The sequence below is a fragment of the Corapipo altera genome, unplaced genomic scaffold (genome assembly GCF_003945725.1).
Source record: "Corapipo altera isolate COAL_440 unplaced genomic scaffold, ASM394572v1 65, whole genome shotgun sequence".
In the NCBI taxonomy this organism is placed as follows: domain Eukaryota; kingdom Metazoa; phylum Chordata; class Aves; order Passeriformes; family Pipridae; genus Corapipo; species Corapipo altera.
This window is the reverse complement of record NW_020884891.1, coordinates 6,154,879-6,175,493: the sequence shown is the minus strand read 5'-3', so window position 1 is coordinate 6,175,493 and position 20,615 is coordinate 6,154,879. Positions and strand designations below refer to the sequence as shown.

The 20,615-nt window shown below is 45.1% G+C and overlaps 1 protein-coding gene across 1 annotated transcript in view; it reads right to left on the bottom strand.

The window, feature by feature from the left end:
• Nucleotides 1–12,191, bottom strand: part of GPC4 (glypican 4) — a 37,754-nt gene extending 25,563 nt beyond the window's left edge. Inside the window, exon 1 of the mRNA XM_027645320.1 lies at nt 12,033–12,191. Within this exon, the coding sequence (XP_027501121.1) occupies nt 12,033–12,141 (109 nt within the window). The 5' untranslated portion in view covers nt 12,142–12,191. The remainder of the gene's footprint in view (nt 1–12,032) is intronic.
• Nucleotides 12,192–20,615: the final 8,424 nt, after the last annotated feature.

Genomic DNA, 20,615 nt, shown 5'->3' with positions numbered 1-20,615 from the left:
CCTTCCTTTGCTCAGACCTTTTAGTATCAGCAAATAAGTTGTTTATTTAAATACTTTTGTGCCGGGCACAAGACTTGCTAGATTCATCAGCAAACTCTTCAATAAGAATTAGATTTTGAAATTATATTGATGGTAAGTCTACTAGATAGTTCCAACCACCAGTCTAAAGAACCCAAAGCACCATTTTAAGCCAAGAAAGTTATCTTTAGTAATACATACATATTACCATAACCAATGTATTTGCCTGCCCAAACTCATTTTATTGGTTACACTCCAAAGTGGAAGTTGAATAAACTGTATCCAGGCGTTAGAGCTCTTCATCTCTTAGCAATTTTTCATGTGGGCTAGAACTGGGTATGTTCATTAATTATCTTGAAAAAAACCTGCATTCTAATTAGCAGCAAATACCTGTGCACCTGCAGTCTTCCAGCCAGCAGCTTTCCCTTGCCCGAAAGGAAGGTAAATAAAGGAAATGAAAACCTCCCACCAAAACCAGGCACTCCTAAAAGCCCAACACAACACTGCTGACGGAGGCAGCAGGCACACACAAAGCCGTTCGTCTCTGGCTTGAGCTCCAACCACATTTTCATGGACAGAAAACACCCGTTCTCAAGTGCCACTTCCCAAATAAAGAAGGGGAGGGCAGAGGATGCTGTGTGTGTGCAGCACAGAGTCAGCATCCACCCTCCCACCCGCAAAGCCCCCCTGGCAGCACATGCCTGCATCCCCAACCAAGGCCAGACAGGACGCCCTGACTGGCAACAGTGGCTTGGCCTGTAGGTGCCACTGCTGGCATCTTGAGGCTCCTGGGGTGGAGATGAGATTGGGATGGCGGGGAGGAGTGATGCCAAGCATGGCACCAGTGATGAGAGGCCACCCAACACCAGCAAGCAGGGATGGACCCAGCAGTGGGATGTGGATGGCGTCTTCCCCCATGCGATGCAGAGCACTCTTAATTTGGTCAGCAGTAGTGATTAAATTATACATATAGGTATGTTTTAGTCTAGCTATTAGCATAATATAAGTCTGCATCCTCACTTTCTTTCTCCATGTCAAGAAATCAGCTTGGGTGCAGGAAGGAACATTAATCTTTTCTCTGTGCAAACCACGGACAGAGATGTCTGCAATGAAGAAAAGAAAGCCTAAAAGTCCTTTTTATGAGTTAAATGCTAATCTGACTAGTAACTCCCTACATCTAATTAGATATTAATTCTCCCCTTCACGGAAATGAGCTGATTAGCAAACACCAATGTAACCCAGCATTAACCTTGCCACCACAAGAAGAAAAATGGCAGGTTCCTCTCTTACGTCTTGACTGTTTGCTGGGTAAAATAAATGACCACCTTTCATTTGTATTAGAAGTTGACTTGTTCTCAAACAAAGCAAACACACAAAGGCCTCGGTTGCTTATTTTACAGCACTGTAAAAGCACGTTTTACAGCTGTGTTGCAGGCAATCTGTACTCATTAAATTATCACTCTGACAGGCTTCCTGTGAAAAGCTGTCAAATGCAAACATTTTTCACAGACGACAAATCATACTTTGCCAGTGCTCTCTGAGACACTGCTATCTGGAGGGATGGCAGGCTCTCTTTTCCCTCCAGTTATCTTGTTTAAACTCCCTGAACAAGGGCTGGCCCCTCTGTCGACAAACAGGCACAAGCACACACACGGCTGGGAAGGGCTTCACAAACTGACCCACGGGAGCAGCACATGGCTCAAAGGGCTCCCTGGTTCTCCTGGCTGAGAGCAGAGTGTGGAAAGATAGCTGGGTTACACAGAGAGGACGGACCACAGGCAAAGTATTGGGCTACCATGGCAGAGTCAGCTCTGCTCCAACCTGACACAGTCCACACTGTACTGCTTCAACACGTCTGTGCTTAGTCCCGTTGATACAAAGTCACCTTCTCACTCAGGACAAAGGCAGGGGTGAGGGTAGCAGTGCTGCTGAGCTGCCTGGTGGGACCAGAGCCACAAACCCTTTCCTAACACCAAGAAACAAGTTTAAAATTTGTCTGTATTGTAAAATAAATCCTGTGGATGCCACCAGCTTTGATGCTCAAAGGAAGATATTTCCAATGCAATTAACTTTTACAGACAGAAAAGGCAGTAATCTGCAGCCGGGCAATCTACAGCTCTGGGCTCTGTTTATTCTTTTAACACGTTTGAATTTCAAGGTAGAATTTCAATTCCCAACATTCGGCGAGAGCCTAGAGATGTCATGAAATGGTAAGAAAGACTAAATGTGACATATCTGGTATCTCTGCAATAAAAATCCCAGGGAAAAAAAGTCTCCCCTTTTAAACAAATCCTTGTATAAAGGAACACAGCGGGAAACATAACCATAGCTACTTGGCAATTTCCTTTTTTTCAGGTAATAAGATGTATTACCTGTTTGCAGCTGGAGGGCAGACCAGCCCTGCCAGTAACCCAGCACAGGAGAGCATTGCATCTCCCCAAGGTGCTTCCACATGACATCAGATTCCACCACCAGAATAATTCAAAATAATCTTTCTTCCAAATTGCAGATACATGAGCTAATTGAAGAAACACAATCACTCCACCTACTGTGAGTGAGACCGAGCAAATCCCACCTCCAGACAACACATCCACTTCCTTTGACTTTTGAACCCAGTATTTTTTTTGATCCTGGATTCATGTCTCATCTGAGGCAACATTTTCCTATTCCCCGTGTTAACATTTTCAGGTATGTTAAGAGTGGGATTTTCATACAAGAGGGCTTTTGCTGAAGAGAGCCTGGTGCTGTAGGGCACAGTCCTACCTAAATCAAAGGCAGCTCCTGGAAATGAGATGAACACATCAAAGGGGCACATCCCCTTCCACCCACAGGCAGGTTTGATACTTCCCTATGAACACTGGTGACAAAGAAAGAAGCAGCAAAACTGCCTGGTCTGAGCTGCCTCCTGCCACTACCTGCCCTGTGTCAGAACCAGAGACCAGTGTCCTCTGTCTCTCCAGCCCTGCCCCAGGCAAAGTCCACAGGGCTGAATCTGTAGCTGACCATTGCAGGAGTGCAAAGTTTTGCTTTGAATGTCTTGATCTTCAGGAATGAAACACATTTATTTTAAACAACAGTTTCACAGAGAAGCACATCACTCCATGGCACCCTGATTGCTCCTCTTCCAGCCACTGCAAAGAGTTAAACCATCAGTGACCCAGCACCTGAAAACTCTACATTTTATAGAACAAAGGAAACCTTAAGTGGGGTGCAAAAAAAGTAGAGTCTTATCCAAGGGCTGTTGAGCCAACATGCTCACTACAGGCACCCATCTGTTGGCCATGTTCAGGTGTGCTGGTGCCCTTCCAAAAGGAAACCAGGGCTGCCACACACCTTTCTGCTCCCAAAAGCCACTAGACATGCTGCATTTCCCATACACCAGCTTTCCTTAGCTTAGAGCTGAGTTTTCAACTGTCCTTATTCTGTTTGAGGTCTGCAAATGAACTACACAAACAGGTAGACACGCAATAACTCAACACACATTAAAAAAAACAAATAAAACCAGGTTCAAGCATGCAGATGGAATATGCTGAATTTTTATAGGCACAATTAATTAGTTTCAGATAATTTGCCACCCAGTGTTTCAGGCATACTCTTAATATGTTGTCCAGATTATGATTAATTAAGGACCGTCTGTCTTACCAAAACCTTTAATTTGCTTGTCTGTACAGACAATTATGCTTTCTAGTGCGTACAGGAGAACACTGCCACAAAGAGATTAATTATATTTTCTCCTTAAATGGTTTACTCATAAAATGTCCACGACAGCAAGATGGATTCCCAGACGAATGCTCCTGCCCAAGCCACGGCCCCTCGGGCTGTGCCGCGGAGGGGCCGGCGCCGGCACCGTCCCAGCGCCTTCTCAGAGGTGCATCTGTGGACGCAAACTCCACCCTGCAGCTGCTCCTACCATGCAAAGCAAAATTCAGTTCAGATAGATAAAAGGAATCTGGAAGAAGAGAGACGAGTGTTTCACAGTTCTCTCTTCACCTGAAGGTTGAAGCCATGCACAGCCATGCCACCTAGTCCAATGCGAGAAGAGGGATTATTTTTTTTTTTTCTAAATGTGCTTCATTATTTTTAATATGCCTTCACTTCCTTTATTGCATATACCGCATTTGTAATTTCCACCAGGGAAAAACAAACTGTAGCTTAACAACCTTTTTCCGGAAGTGTCGAGAAACCGATGAACACATAGTGTTAACACATTTATGGAATATGAACTCAGGAAGGGCAGGGCAGATCCACAAGCTGTTTCTGTGTCCTGTTTTCAAACATGTGTTAGCACTTATTGACATGGGAAGAACTCTTTTCACAGAGCTTGAAGAAGTACAGGCTTAAATCTTGCCAGTGTCACAGCAACAGCCCCAACATGTGAACCCCAGAGAGCTGGGAGGAACATCATCATCTCTCCTAACTTTGCTTGATTAGTGAAAAGTCAAGACAATAACAAGAACTGGGCCGCAGCCTCATAGGTTAAAAAAAACAAACAAACCACCAAAACCCAGGATTTTTAGTTCTTGTTTCTAAAGCACCATGGGGCTGGTGGGAGCTCAGAAGAGCAGGGCAGAAGGAAACATACAGTGCCAGATACCACTATCACACTGAGACTGAGCTTGTTAGAGAATAAGAAGCATTGAAGGAGGAAGAAAAACAATGAGGAGATTGCTGCCTGTGATTCAAGAAACAAATAGCAGCACATTACATCCTGATGCACACACCAGTCATCCCACCAAGAGAAATGCCCTTGGTCCCCTCTTAGTCCATTCCGCTCTGCCACATCCCATGCAGCAGGATGAGCCCAGTCTCTGTAACCTCCTCCTCCCTGTTTTCAGGGTCTCTCAGTGCTCATGCATCCTGTTCTGGGTCAGTTGTAGTGGGTTTCTCCTACTACTCCCATGCTGCCTCCTCCTTGAGCTGGTCCATCATTCCCAGCTCTCCCATCTCCCTCTTCATGACAACAACTCAACAGTACTCTTCCCCAATCCACCTCCCTTGCTACTGCTTCTTTTCCCTCCATTGTTTGTTCTTCCCTCCACTCTCCCCAGTGTCTAATTTTCACTGCACACATTTCTCAGTCTCAACTGACCTTTCAGGCACATCTTGATCTCTCAGCAGCTTCAGCCTGCTGACCCACATCCATCCAGTACCAACCCACCAACTTCCCACCTCAAACAGCAAACTCACATTCACCTGGAAGTGAGCTCCTTCAGGCTGCCTCCCACACCCCCTCAACTCAAAGGAGCTTTCTAGGACACTCACTAAGGTATTTCACACATATGTGTTTTCCCAAGCCTCCCTTTCCACTGTTGTCAAAGAGTGTGAGGAGGGTCTGTGCTGCTGAACGGTGGGGATGGCTGTCTTGTTCCCATTACCTCAGTTGCCCTCATCTTGTTGCACTGAGAGTTCTTCCAGCTGAGGCCGCCTCTTATTTGTTCAGCCAGCACAAGAATGGCTGTACACTGAGACATTACAGTACATTAAACACTAACAAAATATCTCCAGCTCTGCACTGATGGGTTATTACACCCCCAAGTCCACCACAACATTCCAGAACAGCACCACCTCAACAGGCATCCGGAGGAGCAGCTACCAGGACTGTGCACATAGGGTTGGTGGCTCCTTTGTGCAAGAAGGAGGAAGAGAGAGTTAATTTTAAACAGACAAACAATAGCTCATTGACTGGTTGACAGCAATTAGTAACCAGAGAGCACCAGGCACGTTTCCTGTAGCCAAGTACAAAGCCTGCTGCCTGCATCTTGGCTTTTGGGAAAAAAACCCCAAATGGGTAAGAGCCGTTTACCTGTGACCTTAACAGCTGAACTGCTTGGACCTGAGATCACAGAAGAGCGTTTGAACCCTCCAAGCCCATACACAAAGGGCTTTTGCCCATTGCTAAAGTCTTTGCTCAATTCCAAGATCTAGTCTCTTTTTTTTTTCCCCCCCTCACAACCTACTGGGCAGGAGCTTCTCCTCCCTTTGAGATTTCCTCCGTCTGAGTTAACTTGACTTCAGGATCTTTCCAGGCCTCCCAAAGAGAGGTCTAGTTCCTGCCACTTTCAGATAAGCATCACCTCTCCTCAATGAACAGGACAAAATCATAGTGGCTTATGTACCTCCTTAAAGACCTCCAGATGGAGAGGAGCCAGTTGAACAAAAACAAAGAATAAACAAACTTCCAAGGCACAGACAGCAGACAATTTGTTTCATTGTTGTTGCAGTGAGTGGGAAAGCACAAACAAAAGCCCACAAGTGGGATTTTCTAAAGGAAGTGCGTTGGTGGTTGCCACCATCACCCTGGGTATGCACTGGTCCGAAACCAAGTCTGAAGGAGCCTCTCTGCAAACGGTTCTTCCACAAAATTTGAGGGATCTTTACACTGTTTTCTGCTCTGGTTGGTATGAGGTTTGGTGCCACCCCTTTCTGGAGAGGGAAGAACAAGGCTGTGCCTTTATCTAGACATGAGCAGCAGCAGATAGACCAAACCACTCTATTACTTGTACATTAACAATGCAGTCGTCATCAGTGCACTTGCCTGAGGGTGGGTTGCAATGGGAGAGTTCTCTCCACTATACAGGTTTATTTAGAAGCTCGAATACCATGCAGCTCTGGCTCAGCAAAGGTCCAACAGGTCTCTATTCAGTGCTCCTGCTGTGCCACACACCTGGAGATGCCTCCTGCAGAGATGAACATGCTGGCAGCCAGTACTAACCCCAGGGTCCTGGGTGCCACAGACATGGGGGAACCCCAACAAAGGAGCAGGATGAGGCCCTGGGTCTCTGCCCTTGCAGGCAGTTTCCAATAAAAGAGTTAATGTGAGATGAAGGTCCCCAAAGGGCAGTTATTTTGGTAAGGCAGAGTGCCCCGATGGTCTGCCAAATTCTAACTATAGGAGCAGCAGGCTGGGCACCTGCAGGGCTCGTCTTTCACTGTTTGCCTCCACACTGCCTGAAGCAGCAGAAAGAAGACCACCAAAAGCTCTCCCTCCTCTCTTCTGCCTCCTTCCCAGTTACTAATATATCCCAGCCATGTGCCCCACTGCACCAGAACACCTCCCTGTTAACTCCTACCTGGAGACAGCAGCTGGAAGCCTAGGGTTATCTGAACAACAAAAACTAGATTCAGAAACAAGATTCCAGGCTTTTTTTCTCCAGCTTCAGCACAGTTCAGTTTGGAAGGTATTTGGCCAATGTTCCCCCAACCACTCTCTCAAACTCGGCCATATGCCAGTTTTTGGAAGTAATTCACACACCCAGGAGTAACACTGGGCTCACACTAGAAGGTCAAGGGCACCCTGACATGCTTCAAAGATGCACATCATGATCACACTTTGTACCTGTAGCTACCCTGCCCAACACAAACATGGAGCCCACAAACAGGAATGCCTCTCCAGCCCCTCTGCCCTCTACCTGTGCAGTAGAAGGGCTGTCTGCGCCACGGACTCGGAGACCCCTGGCCAACCCTTCTTCCTGGATTTGGTTTCTTTCCGCTCGTTGTCCCAAAGGGGTTTCCTTTTACATTTCTGTATTTGTTTTATCTTAAATGCTAATAGAAAAGTCAGGGGGAGTATATCAGAAACAAGACTCTCAGCATTTAACAGCTTCCCAGATGCTGGGTCAGGCTGTACCATTTTGTACAAATCCTTCTGACACCTGGTCATTGGGAACACCAAACCTACTGCCAGCCCAGAAAAGGACCATCTCTCATTCACCTCTTCCTTCCCATACAACAAAGGCTGCAGTAGTTTGCTGCCTTCCCTAAATCTAGAGTACACGGGAGAAAGGAACAAGACTTGACTTTAAGTGCAACAGCAAAAGTGCTTGTGAAATGCAGTGGCAGGAGAAACAAGGACCCAGCAGTGCCTCTGTGCATGGGGGATTGGGGCTCTGCCTGCCCAGTCACTCTGCAAGCAGCCTATACAAAATAATTTCTCTCCCCAGAAAAGAGCTTGGCACAAGTTACATCTTCTAAGAGATTCAGGAAGTGTCTTTAATAAGAAAAAAGTAAGAACATCCTATCTAGGAAGAAACCGAATAGCGGAAACACTGCAGAAGAATTATGGGCTATGTCCTGTCCCAGCTCCAATTCCTCAAAACAGCTGAGCAATTTCCCCAAAGCACTGCTTGGCTAGCACTGACCCCAGCGTGGAAAACTTCAGCCTCAAAGGGTAAAAGAGGTGAAAATTTGAATTTAATAAAAGGGATTGAACATTTACGCAGTCTTAATGTCACTATTAATTCTACTAATGTTATTAATCCCTGAGAGAGGGAAGGGGAGGGCACTAACTTGTGAAGATAAGGCACAGGAAATTTTATTTTAAAAAACAGGGGGTGGGATCTTTAAAGCCCTGACTGCTATAACTGCTTCTGTGGCATGAGACATCATCACAGTGGCTTTCCCATGACTGTCATTGTCACAGAGCGAGACACTCACTTGGCCAGAGAACCGCACCTACTAATTTCTCAATGAATCTCATAAATGTATCTGAGATGATACTGGAAAAAACAGCAAATCTTCACCTCTAAAATCATTTAGCAACAGTGAATCCAACAAGTCACAAAGTGGTTTTTATTTTATCAGAAAATCATTTCCCTTACTGCTGAAAATACATACCTTACTGCTACACTGGGATCAGGCTAGTGGTTTAAATTACAGCAGGAGAGACCTCCAGGAGCGTACGTAGCTGTACTGTAAGCAAATATTTAGACAGGATATATAAGATATGGGACTCCAAAGCTCCCAAGTTCTCCCAGTGCCTGCAAACCAAACACGCGCAGGAGGATCTGACGCTGTCACATTACGCATTAGGAGCCGAAATGACTCCTGGTCAGCCCTCTGGGGATGGATAATCAGCAGCTTGTTCCATGCTCCCGATTAAGAGGAGATAATCCATTTCTGTACGGCTTTGGTGTCAGATCAGAGCAATTCTGGCAACAGTTCCAACAGCACACAGCACTCCAGCAACAGCTGATGCAAACACTCCAGAAGCCACAGGGCATCCCAGCCTCCATCCAAAGGACATGCCGCCACTTCGACTGTCCTTCTGCAGCAACAACTGCTTCAAAGGTCAAGCACATAACGGAGGCAGTACAGGTTTGCCTCTCAGACCTGAATGTCAAGGCTGAGAGATTAGCAGCCAAAGAACCCACAACAAAGATTTCCAAAAGGCTGGAGGACAGGGTTTGCTGCTTGGGCTGCATCCTGGAGTGGCCATTTGCAGCATGGGGATGTGTCACTCTGCAAGAGAAGCGTCCATTCCACTTGCTGGAGTGAATTTGGTCTCTGTGGTAACTCATCTTGCCTATTCAGTCACTCTGCACAGCTGCAGCACAGAGGATTTCATGTGAAACAGAGGAAGGTGCACAGCTCCTATTTGTCAGCTTCATTTTCATTTGAAAGGATTTAGCTATGAGTAATGAGGAAGCCCTGAAGAGCTGCAAATGGTAAAATCAGAGCATGGGTCCATGCAAAGGAAGAGCTCTGGAAGGGATCGTGTCCTTTTCCAGTCTCATTCCAAGAGATCAGGATAAATATATGGGTCTCGATTGCCTCTCCTTCCTCTAGTAGTTTGGGTATATAACATCAAAAAGTGTGCGATGAACTACGTTAGACAAGGAGAACTCAAATGTGCAAGGCAGAACTGACCACAGCTAACCTGATGACCAAGCACAGGGAAAAAGGAAGGAAACAGCACCCCACAAGCAGCTGAACACTCAACAGCAGGTTCTTAAACAAACAAAACACAGCAGTCTAGGGCATGGAACTCCAGAATTTTTGCAGAAGAGTCTGAGAACCTCAGAGGGGAGACTCTTCAACCTGCCCCAGCCACCAGCAGGAGCACTGCTGAAGGTGTGCCTCCAGGTGACTGGGCTGGATAGAGAGAAGCAGTCATGATTAAAAGGCTTCCAAGAGGTAAATGATGGAGGGTGGTAATCAGTTCATCTCTGCTTCCACTCCAGGTAAGATTAAAAAAAATCCCTAAATCAGCTTTGTCTGCAGCAAATGAAGATTTAGATCTGATATTAGCAAACACTCAAAGACAGAGCCATTAGGCTTTGGGACAGGCTGAGGAGATTGCTAATTCTCCTTCATTAGTTTTGTACGAGGCAGAGAAACACCCTTCAGGGACAGGCTGGGCACAGTAAATCCAGCTTTCAGGGATAGCTGAACACCACCATCGCCTTCCAGACTTGTCAGTCAAGGACTCTGCAGGCTAAAATGGGAGTGAGACCAGCACAGGGGACACTGCAAGTGTCTGACAGGAGAAACACAGAGCACAAACAGAACAAGCTTGTACAGGGCTCCCTCCCAAAGCTCACCTATTTTGAAGCCTTGTGCTTCAACAGGTATCCAACTCAGCTTGGCTTAATAACCCCCTGCCCTCACACAGCCCTAAAGCCACTTCTCATCCCACAAACAGGCAGATGCACCTCGCAGTATGTCTGCTCCACGTCAGGGATGCTAATGCAGGGAACTGTGCATGCTCTTTGTTTTCAATGCAGCATTTCAAAAAGCTTCGTCGTTCATTTAAGGTGAAGCAGATGCTGTTCCTCTGGTCTCTTTGAAAGGGCTTATCTATGGGCTGGATTTCATTAAGTGTCTTGTTCTGCATTTAATAAGCTTGCAAGTCTAGACACTTTGGTTCTCCCTCTATCACCCCTTGGTGTACCAGCAGGTAGAGACAACAGAGGTTAAGAGGGAAATATTTAGCTAGCAGATTTAGATGCTATCAAGATGACTGCGTAATTCCACTTTGACTCACTGCAATTTCATACCTAGGGATTTTTTCCCTCACCCCAGTGCCAATCCCTTTTGAAAGAAAGAGGTTGCTACCTGCCGCAGTAGCATAGGGGAGGTTGCTAGGAGGTTTAGGGCACAAAGTCTGGGATATTCGTAGAAAACTCATGTGGAACCAATGATTAAACAAGGGAGAAAAAGTTCCAGAGGAGCTGTGTGGTAGAATCACCCTCTACTACCAGATGGTGATATACAAGCAGAACAACTATCTGAGCAACACAGTCCACTCGACTCATCATACACTTCCATGTGCAACTGGCTGTCATCTCATTGCCCCAGCCAACAAGGACAACCCAAGCAGCAGCCTGATACCTTGCTCCTCCCTCCAGGGGATGCCCAGGCGCAGGGGCTGCAGTGTCCCGGAGCACTGAGGCGCCTGCAGAGTCCTGCAGGAACTGACCAAGAGCTCAGCAGCAAACCAAGAGATGCTGCTTGGATCTCAGATGGGTGCTGTGCCTGATGCCTGGGCATCGACTGCAGCTGTTTGCAAGAGGTGGTCTCAAAAGAAAGGCACTGGGCTGCAAGGCGGGCAGTGCTGGAAGGCTGTGTGCCAGCTGCCTGCTAAGGGAGCTTCTTCCTGCAGCTCCCATGAGCCAGGCATGCCCTATGGAGACCCAGTCTGACAGGACACACTGTGCACCCGAGGGCAATGCCAAGACCAGTCATTTGCTTATCTGTCAGCAGTTCACATCACTGCAGCGATGGGAACTCAGCCGAGACTTGTTCATTTTGGTTCTGACCCTGCATCACACTTGAACCCTCGGCCTCCACACAAAACCAGCTCTGTGTTTATCTGTTGCTCTGCTTAGCCCCAAAGGCTAGAAGTGAGATGGATACAAATCCTGTGGGTTCACAGTATACTGGGAAATATCAGCATTGTTGTGGATCGGGGCTGCAAGATGTGCACGTTACAATTACACGCGCTGTGGGGATGTACCAACAAAACCAACTGCAACCTTACATTAGAGCAAAATGGCTTTTCGAAAGATTAATCAGAAAGAAAGATCTCCCTCTTTGAGAAACAAGCAGCCATAATCAGCAAATATTTCTCTCTCACGGGATTGCAAAACAAGGCAGTCTCTGCCCTCTGAGCCACGAGTCATGAACTTTCCCAGCAAAGGGGGAGATAAAGCAGAATGACTGCACAGAAAACAACAGGATGGGGATTTTTTATATTTTTATCCCAAGGAGAGAAAGTTCAAGGTCTCTGCACTCACCATCAAACTTCTTGTATCGAGAACTAAACATGGTTTGTAGGTGATTGCTAAGCTCTACAACAGCATTTCTGAAGTCATGTTTACTCTGCTGACTGTACTTCTCCTCCATTTCTTGAGAGCAGCATGTGTAGCCTTGCGAGCAGACTTTCAAGTGGTCACCTGAAAAACAGAGAAGAAAATATCCCAAGTTAAAAGGATTCTCTACACACGGGCAAAGAGGTCAGCTCACAAGGCAGGGGGTGCAAGAGCCTGTAGCACCATCCCTCCCAGGGAAACCCCAGCTGCAAGTGCTGGACCAGGCATATCAAAACTTGGTTCTGTAGAGGAAATTTATAGCAACACACAGAAAAGCCTTGTCTTTCTGCAAGAACATTAAAAAGTGTCCTCTTAGTTATTCAGTTAATAAACAGAATAAACAGCATTAAAAAGTGTCCTCTTATTTATTCAGGTAATAAATGTAATAAACAGATACTCATCCTGTACAGTAGAATTTGAAGAACCAGAAAATTGACCTGTATATACTATGATAACTTCCATGAAGTTTTTGCTGAGTATTTTAATTACTTTCAATTCATTCAGTTAATACACAACATCAGTGGTAATGGCCCTTTTTGTACAGGTAAGTGCTGTTTTCTTCAACCTTCTCCTGTCCAGTTTTCAGAGGAGATCCGTCTCAGTAGCCCAGTTACCACTTGATATTAAAATATACTTGTTTTATGGAATGGCCCAGGAAAATGCTTTATATTTCCCACCTCCTAATTTTACAGTTTTCTGTTATCATCTGGGGTGAAACTGGGGGTTTGGTTTTGGAAATTTAAACCAGATTTTTTTTTTCTTCAACCTGAAAGATAATTCTTTCCTAGGAGTCTTCTGGCTCAAGTTGGCTTGGTCAGAGGGATCATCAAGTGCTTCAGTATCTTCCACAGGTCCATTTCAAAATCTCTCAGAAAATGTGGACATGGGATCTGGCCCCATATACTTTGTTTTTAGATGCCTCACAGTAGTGCAAGATGAAGCTGTCCCTTTCCAGCATCACCCACAAAATGCTGCTCTCAAGTTTTGTGGGCCAAGATAAACCCTTGGCACAGCAATCCTCAGATCCAGTTCTCTGACAAGCCCCACAATGCAGCACCACCACAAGCAGGTGGGCTGATGCTAAAGTGGTTCAAATTTGGGCAAATTGTGCAAATCTTTGTCAACACTGAAGATACGATCAAAACAAGCAGTCAGGATGAGAAACTCATCCTTCCAAGTCAGATGGTATTTTAAAAGACACATCCTACATGTAAGCTGCTGCCTTCTCTCCCATTTCACACCCTGCTGACAAACCTTATCCTTCATTCTGAGGAAGCAGATGGAGACAAGAAGGCTCTTCCCTACCTGCTCACACACTGGAAGCTACCAACGACCTCCAACTATCATGGAGGTTCAGAGACTCCCTGCCAGATCTGCAAAGTACTTGTCAGCCCCCATGCAGAAAATAACCTCTTCTTGACAGGCTGCACACCACTCACTTACCCAGGAGCCATCCATCCTACCTGCTAGAGCATCAGAAGTGGGTTTAGAGAAACAAAAGCAGTTTTTGCACAGTGCAAACCAAAGCCTGCCCATGGCTAATGTGAGTGGTTGATGCTCTGCCTGCCTTGTACAAGATTTCTGAACATCTTTTGCCCACATATTGAACCTCTGTATAACTTTGCATAACTTTCTAGCCCAGAAAAGTTAGTGTCTCTCCTTACAGTCACTTACGGACCATCTTAAAATAAGACATAAATATTTTTATATCTATCTATATACATATATAAGAACCTCTCCTCCTGAATCTACTTCCCTGTTGCACTACAGGGTTTGTTTGTTTTCTGTGGCATTACAGAGAGACCTTGACCAGCAGATAATTCCATCACATCTAACTTATTGCACAAGACCATCCACTACTCTTCAAGTACAGAAAGCTCAAAGTCTGGTACGGGAAGCAGGACTGCTTAGGCAGCCTTCAGAAAACACAGAAAAATCTTGTTGTCTGCTTACAGATATATTTTTCTTTCATGGACAATTTCACTGTCTCAGAGGAGCACTTCCAGCAGCAAATACACAGCACTAAGGGGTGCAGCACTAAGGGATGCAACTCCAGTGAGTTTCATAAGTCTTTTAAAAGAGAGGAATAGGTGCATCCAGATTTTCAGATACTGCCCAGTAAATCCATCCTGGACACCCCTCTCTGAGCCTGTCTTACCAGAAAGCATTTTAAAAAAAAGGTGCCCAAGCACCACTGCTTTATTTCACTTTGAATCTCTTTGCTCCAATTCCAAGACAGGACTAAGGACTCCAACACAACAGGAACCATAAATAGCAGCAAAGTAAATTCAAACCTACTGATAGTGGGATTTCTTTTCCTGCTTACACTTCACAGACACTTCTGAAGTTGTCCACAGATGCCCTAGGATCCCTAAGACAGTGGCTTTAACAACTTCTCCAATTTATTTATGATTAAAAAAACCCTAAAAGCCCAATGTATTTTACGAATACGAGTTTTACATCTATTTTTACTATTAAACTAAAGTTACCATTCCACCTAATGTCACAAAGCAAAATCATTTTCTAATCCCCCTTGTCCCAGATTTGACGGTGCCTCCCCAGGACATGTGCAAAGCCAAGCAAGGAGAACACTACTGACAGTAAATCAAGCTTGCACAGATCCCACTTGGTTGATCATTAAGAAATTATGCTCCAAAATGCAATTCAGACATTCAAAAATAAATGACCAAGCAATCTAATTATGGAAGATATTTCTCAGTCATGTCAGCACTATGTGGTCTTGGCTTGTGATCAAGAATTAGCTCTGTCTGGAGCTGAGGAGCTCCGGCTACTCAGTGCTAATCATATGAGGATGCACTGTGTTACCCAGCATTAAAAAACCAGAAAGTTTAGGTCTGTGGGCTGCTTTTCTAGCAGTTTTCTTACGACACAGTGGGAGATGCCAATGGAAAGTCCCTAGAAGACACTGGGGGCCCCAGTTTTCCCACAGGGAGGTTTGTCCTTAGTGCTGCCACATCCCTGAGAATACATCCTCGCTTGAGCAAACTGACAGGCACTGACACAGTTGGTGAGAAATCTCATGTCTAGCCTTTTAAATCACTAGCAGAGTTAATCCATTCAGGATCCATCCACAGGACTCATCCCATTCCCAAGTTTGTAAGGAGAACGAAGCAACATCCCAATGTCCCATTGCATGCTTGGGTGTTGGATCCATCACGTGCTCCTTCGGTGAGTGGTTGTGGTGTTGGGAACTGCTCACACCTCCATGGGCAGAGGACCAGGGTATCATCAGGCAACAGTTTCCAAACACAACAGTGCTACAACCAGGGAAATGGAAGCGATGAAGCCTGGAGAGCCACCGCTGCCAGTGGTCCACGTGAGCATGGACCAGTCATGCACACACAGACACCGACCTAGAGTCAAGATCAAAGCCAGTGCTCTTTGTCCAACTGGCAGTGAACTCCTCTAAGGAAAAGGAGTGAAAAATATGTGTATTTAGGCATACTTAACAGAGATCTAATGCTTAGGCATATTATGTAGAAAACACTCATGGTGTGTGCTCACTGTCAAGGACACATTCAGCAATAATTATTTCCCGAGTTAAAACTCATCAAACAATGCCCATACAAGGCAACTCTTCATCTACTGTTGAGTGTGAAAAACTCGGCAGCTTTTGTAATTTATCACCATGTGAGCACAGCAAAAATATAACACTACCACAGCCTCCTTTCAAGTTGGGCTTTTTACTGAATTGTTTGGCAGGGTGTGCAATCATCACATCAGGGGCTGCATGGCAAAAGGAGCTTAAGTAGCAGAGACTGACTCCACATATCTACCACATATGCACACCATCACCACAGCTTGTCGAGGATTTGCAGCAGATCTTTCCCATGGCCTGTTGAAACAAGACTTTCTCCTCTATTTTATGATACTTATGAATACAGAGAGAGAAATGAGGGACCAAAAATTATGAAAGAAGTTTGCTCCTTGGCCAGTTAACAACACACCTCTGGCGAACAGAGGTGGTGGTTTAAAGATAGAAATGTGATGGTACATGATGTTACCATCTGTACATCCAAGGAAATGCGCTCAGAAAGGTAATCTTGCAAACTTATGATTTAAACCATTACAGAAACACCACATTTAGCAGATTCCAGGCACACAGAGTTTCTTCCAAATCAAGCAACTATTTTGCAATGTGTTGGAAAACAAGTTTTCAGCAAACGAGTAAGTGAGCAGCACCAACTTAGGGGCTACACTATACTGAAAAGCAGTTCTCTTTACTGAACAATTTTCCAAGACCTTTCCAAAATGTTGTTTCTGGATGTCTAACATGCCTCCCCCCCAGCCTGTTTCTCTTCACCTTGGCCAAGTTCATACTTTAAGTACAGCTAACTGCAAAAATAGATAAACTTTCAGGAGCAGTTTGCTGAGAGGTGGGGGCGGGTATTTCTTTAAAAGACTCCAGCCTAGCCCTTCACTGCAGCTCAGTAAGCAAGCCAGAAGTAGTTTATGGTCTGAGATGTTACTGTTGGAGTTGCTCCCATGTGAGAAATCAGGTTGGGGTAAGGTGGGGTGGTGAAGCAGGAGGCAAACACTGCCAGTGTGAGGGGCCACCATTTCAGCCTTGTGCTCTGCCTGTTCCCTGTAGCACACATGGGCTTGTGTCATCTTTAAAGGAGTTTTATGACTTCCTCTGAACCAACTACCAAAGGAATCCCAGACTGTAATGCCGAGCCCTAATCCGATTTCACACTAGACTTGCCTTCTAATTATCACAGAATATTAGGCTTCCACCCATCATATATAATTGACATGCTACCGAGGCTTTACAAAACCCCCAACAAAGATGACAAGAAACACTAGCATCACCCCTGAGCACAGCTCCACTGCTCTGGCCCCACATTAACAAGAGGCAAGAAGAAGAAAGAAAAGCGTGAGCTTGTGATCGACTCTGGTGGAGTCATTGAAACAGGTATGGCTACCGAACTGCCCACTCAATCTGATCACCTTCGATTTACCCAGAATACAAAAAAATGCCCAGTTTTCCTGGCTACAGAATGATCTGGGGATGCTCAACACCCCTGGGAATGGACCATCTTCAGTGGTGCTGCTGTAATCCCTATGGGCTGACAAAGAGCACTACAAAAATGCAGAGAGTGTCTTGGCATACAGCTATTTCCAGGTGAAACGACACTAAGCTGTGAACACCAAAGGGGGGAAAAAAAAAATCCAGCTCTGGGGTACACCATGCACCCAAAGCAACCCTGCCACCTCCTCCCAGGCTGTCATACACACACGCTGCTTCAGTGCATGCTTTCTGTCGAGCAGAAGCAGCAAACTTGAATTTTTAGTTGATGGTTCTTATCAGTGCTCTCCTTTTTCACTGGGTGGTCAGTGTTCTCCACTTGCTTTAAAGCTGTGCTGCAGTCAGCCTTGTGTTTATTTTACTGGGGACAATACTCCTGTGGAGATGGTCGTGTGCCAGGAAGGAAGAGATGTAAAACAGCATTGAGGTCCTGCTAACAGCAGTGACACAACCACTAAGGGCAGCAGAGTTAGAATCCTAAGCTCACATCCTGCAAACGACACAGCATTGCTGGTACACTGATCAGAGCAGGGTAAACCAGGCTGGCACATTCAGAGCTGTACATCTCTCAGTGCTCCCAAGTTCACTGTGTTACATCCAACCCAAACCCTTATTTCAGCTGCACGTTTCCAGGAGAAGCACTCTGTGCAAGATCTATCACCAGACACAAAATAACATACCCCGTTTCCAATGTAAATCATTTCCTATTCTAAAGGCCACCACCACACAACCAGAGTCAGCCTTCCTTTCTTCCCTACTGAAAAGATTTGTAATTCCTATTGAGATCTCAAACCCAAAAAGCACCAAAAGAGAGAGCACACCCCACGTGCCCTAACCCAGGTCCTCACCGTGAAGGTGAGCAGCCAACAGTCACAGGTCTTGGTCCTAGATTCAACCATCATGGATTCTCATTTCCCCCCGAAACCTCTTTTCTCCAATCACCCAGGATTTTTTAAGCCAGAAGACATCCTCATGTGTAGTCAGCTCCCCAAAGCTGACTGGTAGGGTTATGAAGTACTGTAATTTGGCAGCATGTGCCAGTGTACAGTATATTTAACATCCCACTCAATTAGCAACCGTTTTATATAAATGGTTTATTTGCCTTATTAATGTTAAAGCCACTTGTTTCCCCTGCGCTTCCACTTAGGTTATTAATCAATGTGCATTTCAGTTTTTTGCTGATTACTCTAATGGCACAGAAAAATTCCCCAGACTCACTGAGAAAGCTTATAATATTGAAATGATTTTTTTTTTGTAAACTTATCAAGCAGTCAAAATACACTCTTTGATATCCAAACCAAAGCCCTTTCACCTATGCTTAACAACAGTGAACTATTTTCAGTTGAGCTTTACTGCATCTGTTAACTCAGCTGCTAATCCATCTTGCAGGCACGGGAAACACCAGTGCACACAATACCTTGGTGACATACCTCCCTTCACACAACAAATAATCCTAATTATTTCCATAGCATGTACCTATGGTTACTTAAAATACTGTACACAACCAAGGTCTGTCTGGCTTCTATTTTTCCATTTTGCTTTGTTGACAGCTTTGGGTTCCTGAATTTACTGCCAAGAGGGTCAGGGACTGAAGAGAACAAGAGAGATTTATATCCATGTGTGTACATTAAGCCAAACACACATTAAGAACTTTAATTTTCTACTGGAAAGAGCAACTTAGGACACAAAGAGGGCTCTTGCCTTCCACCCACCCAAGTCCAAATCACCACCACAAAGCTCATCTTGGAGATGATGACAGAACCAGGTCCCTGAAGGACCGAGCCTGAGTAAACACTGTCTGCTGAGGTCAACCTGAGTGATTTTCGGACATCCCTCCTGGACAAGGACAGACCAGGAGAGCCCTTCCCATGCTCTTAATGCAGCTCTTCAGTCCCAAATAAAAGACGAAAGATCTGTCTCTGCTTCCCACACCAGCCCAGAGAGGCATCGCTGGTCAGCTGTGATCCTCTCCTGCGCAGGCTCATGTTGAGGTTGCAGCAATGGAGAGGTTCAGGTGGAGATCCCCAAGGACCAAAACCTCTCTACAGCACATCTGGGCTGGGGACTCTGCCCTTTGCTGCTGATGTCCAAGCGAGGAGGATGCAGGATCTTACCTTGAGCAGGGTTTTAAGAGTTCATTAAAAGCTAAAAGCCTGCTCACCTGAGGAAAAATACCATCACTGCTTCATTTCCACAGCACAGCCAACAATTTCCTACCCGACAGGGTGGCCCGAACGCTGCAAGGTTTTACACCCTGGAAAAATATGCCATGATAGAGCTTGCTTTCATTCCAACAAACAGGATATTGAGTCAATTAGTGGCACACCAAACACAAACCAGACAGATGAAGATAATGCATTTCTGCAAACATCAAAAGAGAGAGAAACCACACAAAGACCTGAATACACAAATAAGGCAAGGGGGGGGGAAAGTATTACAATATTACATAATTAAACTTATTATTTAAGCAAATTCAGAGAGGAAAATAGCTCTGGTTAACTGGAGGATTCTCCCTGGCTCTAGCTAAGACAGAAACCTTCAATGAAAACCAAGAGTTGTTTCTTAATTAAAAAAAACAAAACCAAAAAACCCTACTTGACATCACTGAGTGAGAACTTAGGAAATGCAAATTCTCTTTATTATCACTGAATTCTTTAGGCATGAAATAGTTTTCATAACGTGTCTCTGCCTACATGCCCTAAGTGAGCAGTGTTACACAATGGACAAGGTATGCTCGAAATTATCCCTGGTTATTTTCCAGTTCTCTGGTGAGAAGGATGGATACACAAGGCATACAATAAACCAACCCATCTCCAGGATGACTGAGACAGGTAATGCCTCTGCCCCTCCACCAGCCACCAGAGAACAGCTAGAAAGCCAAAACACCTGCAGTCAATATTTTTACCTTTACATAAAGATAAAAATAAAAGTCATGGGGTTAAAAAAAAAAAAGTTGCGTACAGTCAGTGATGAGACTTCAAAATTCAACAGAACTTGTCCATCAGATTTTACAGGGGTAACCCAAGAAACCTCACCAAGTATAATTTCATGCAATTAAAGGGGGTAAAAGGGGTAGCAGGGAAGAGAATCTATTGGGAACAATACATACACAGAATTACTGAAGCTTTAGACACAAGGAACAAAAAATAGAAGAGATCTGGTTGGGAGACAGCTATTTTGTTTGTGAGACTTCTCATTTTTTTCTTCAAATTCCCATTAAGAAGGCAAAACAAAGCCAAAAAAACTGCCTGCTTGTCTTGCTATTTTTTGTTTCCATAAATCTTTGGGTGATTTGCCAAAAAAGCAGGCTTTAACCAAAACTGATTCCACCACAAACTCTGTCATTTCAACTGGAGTATTTTTTCCTTCTTAACATTTTCTCCCTCCACTTTTGGCCCCTCTCCCTCTGCATGCCCCAGACCCTCCACCGAGCACCTCTGGGAATGTTCACCACTGCA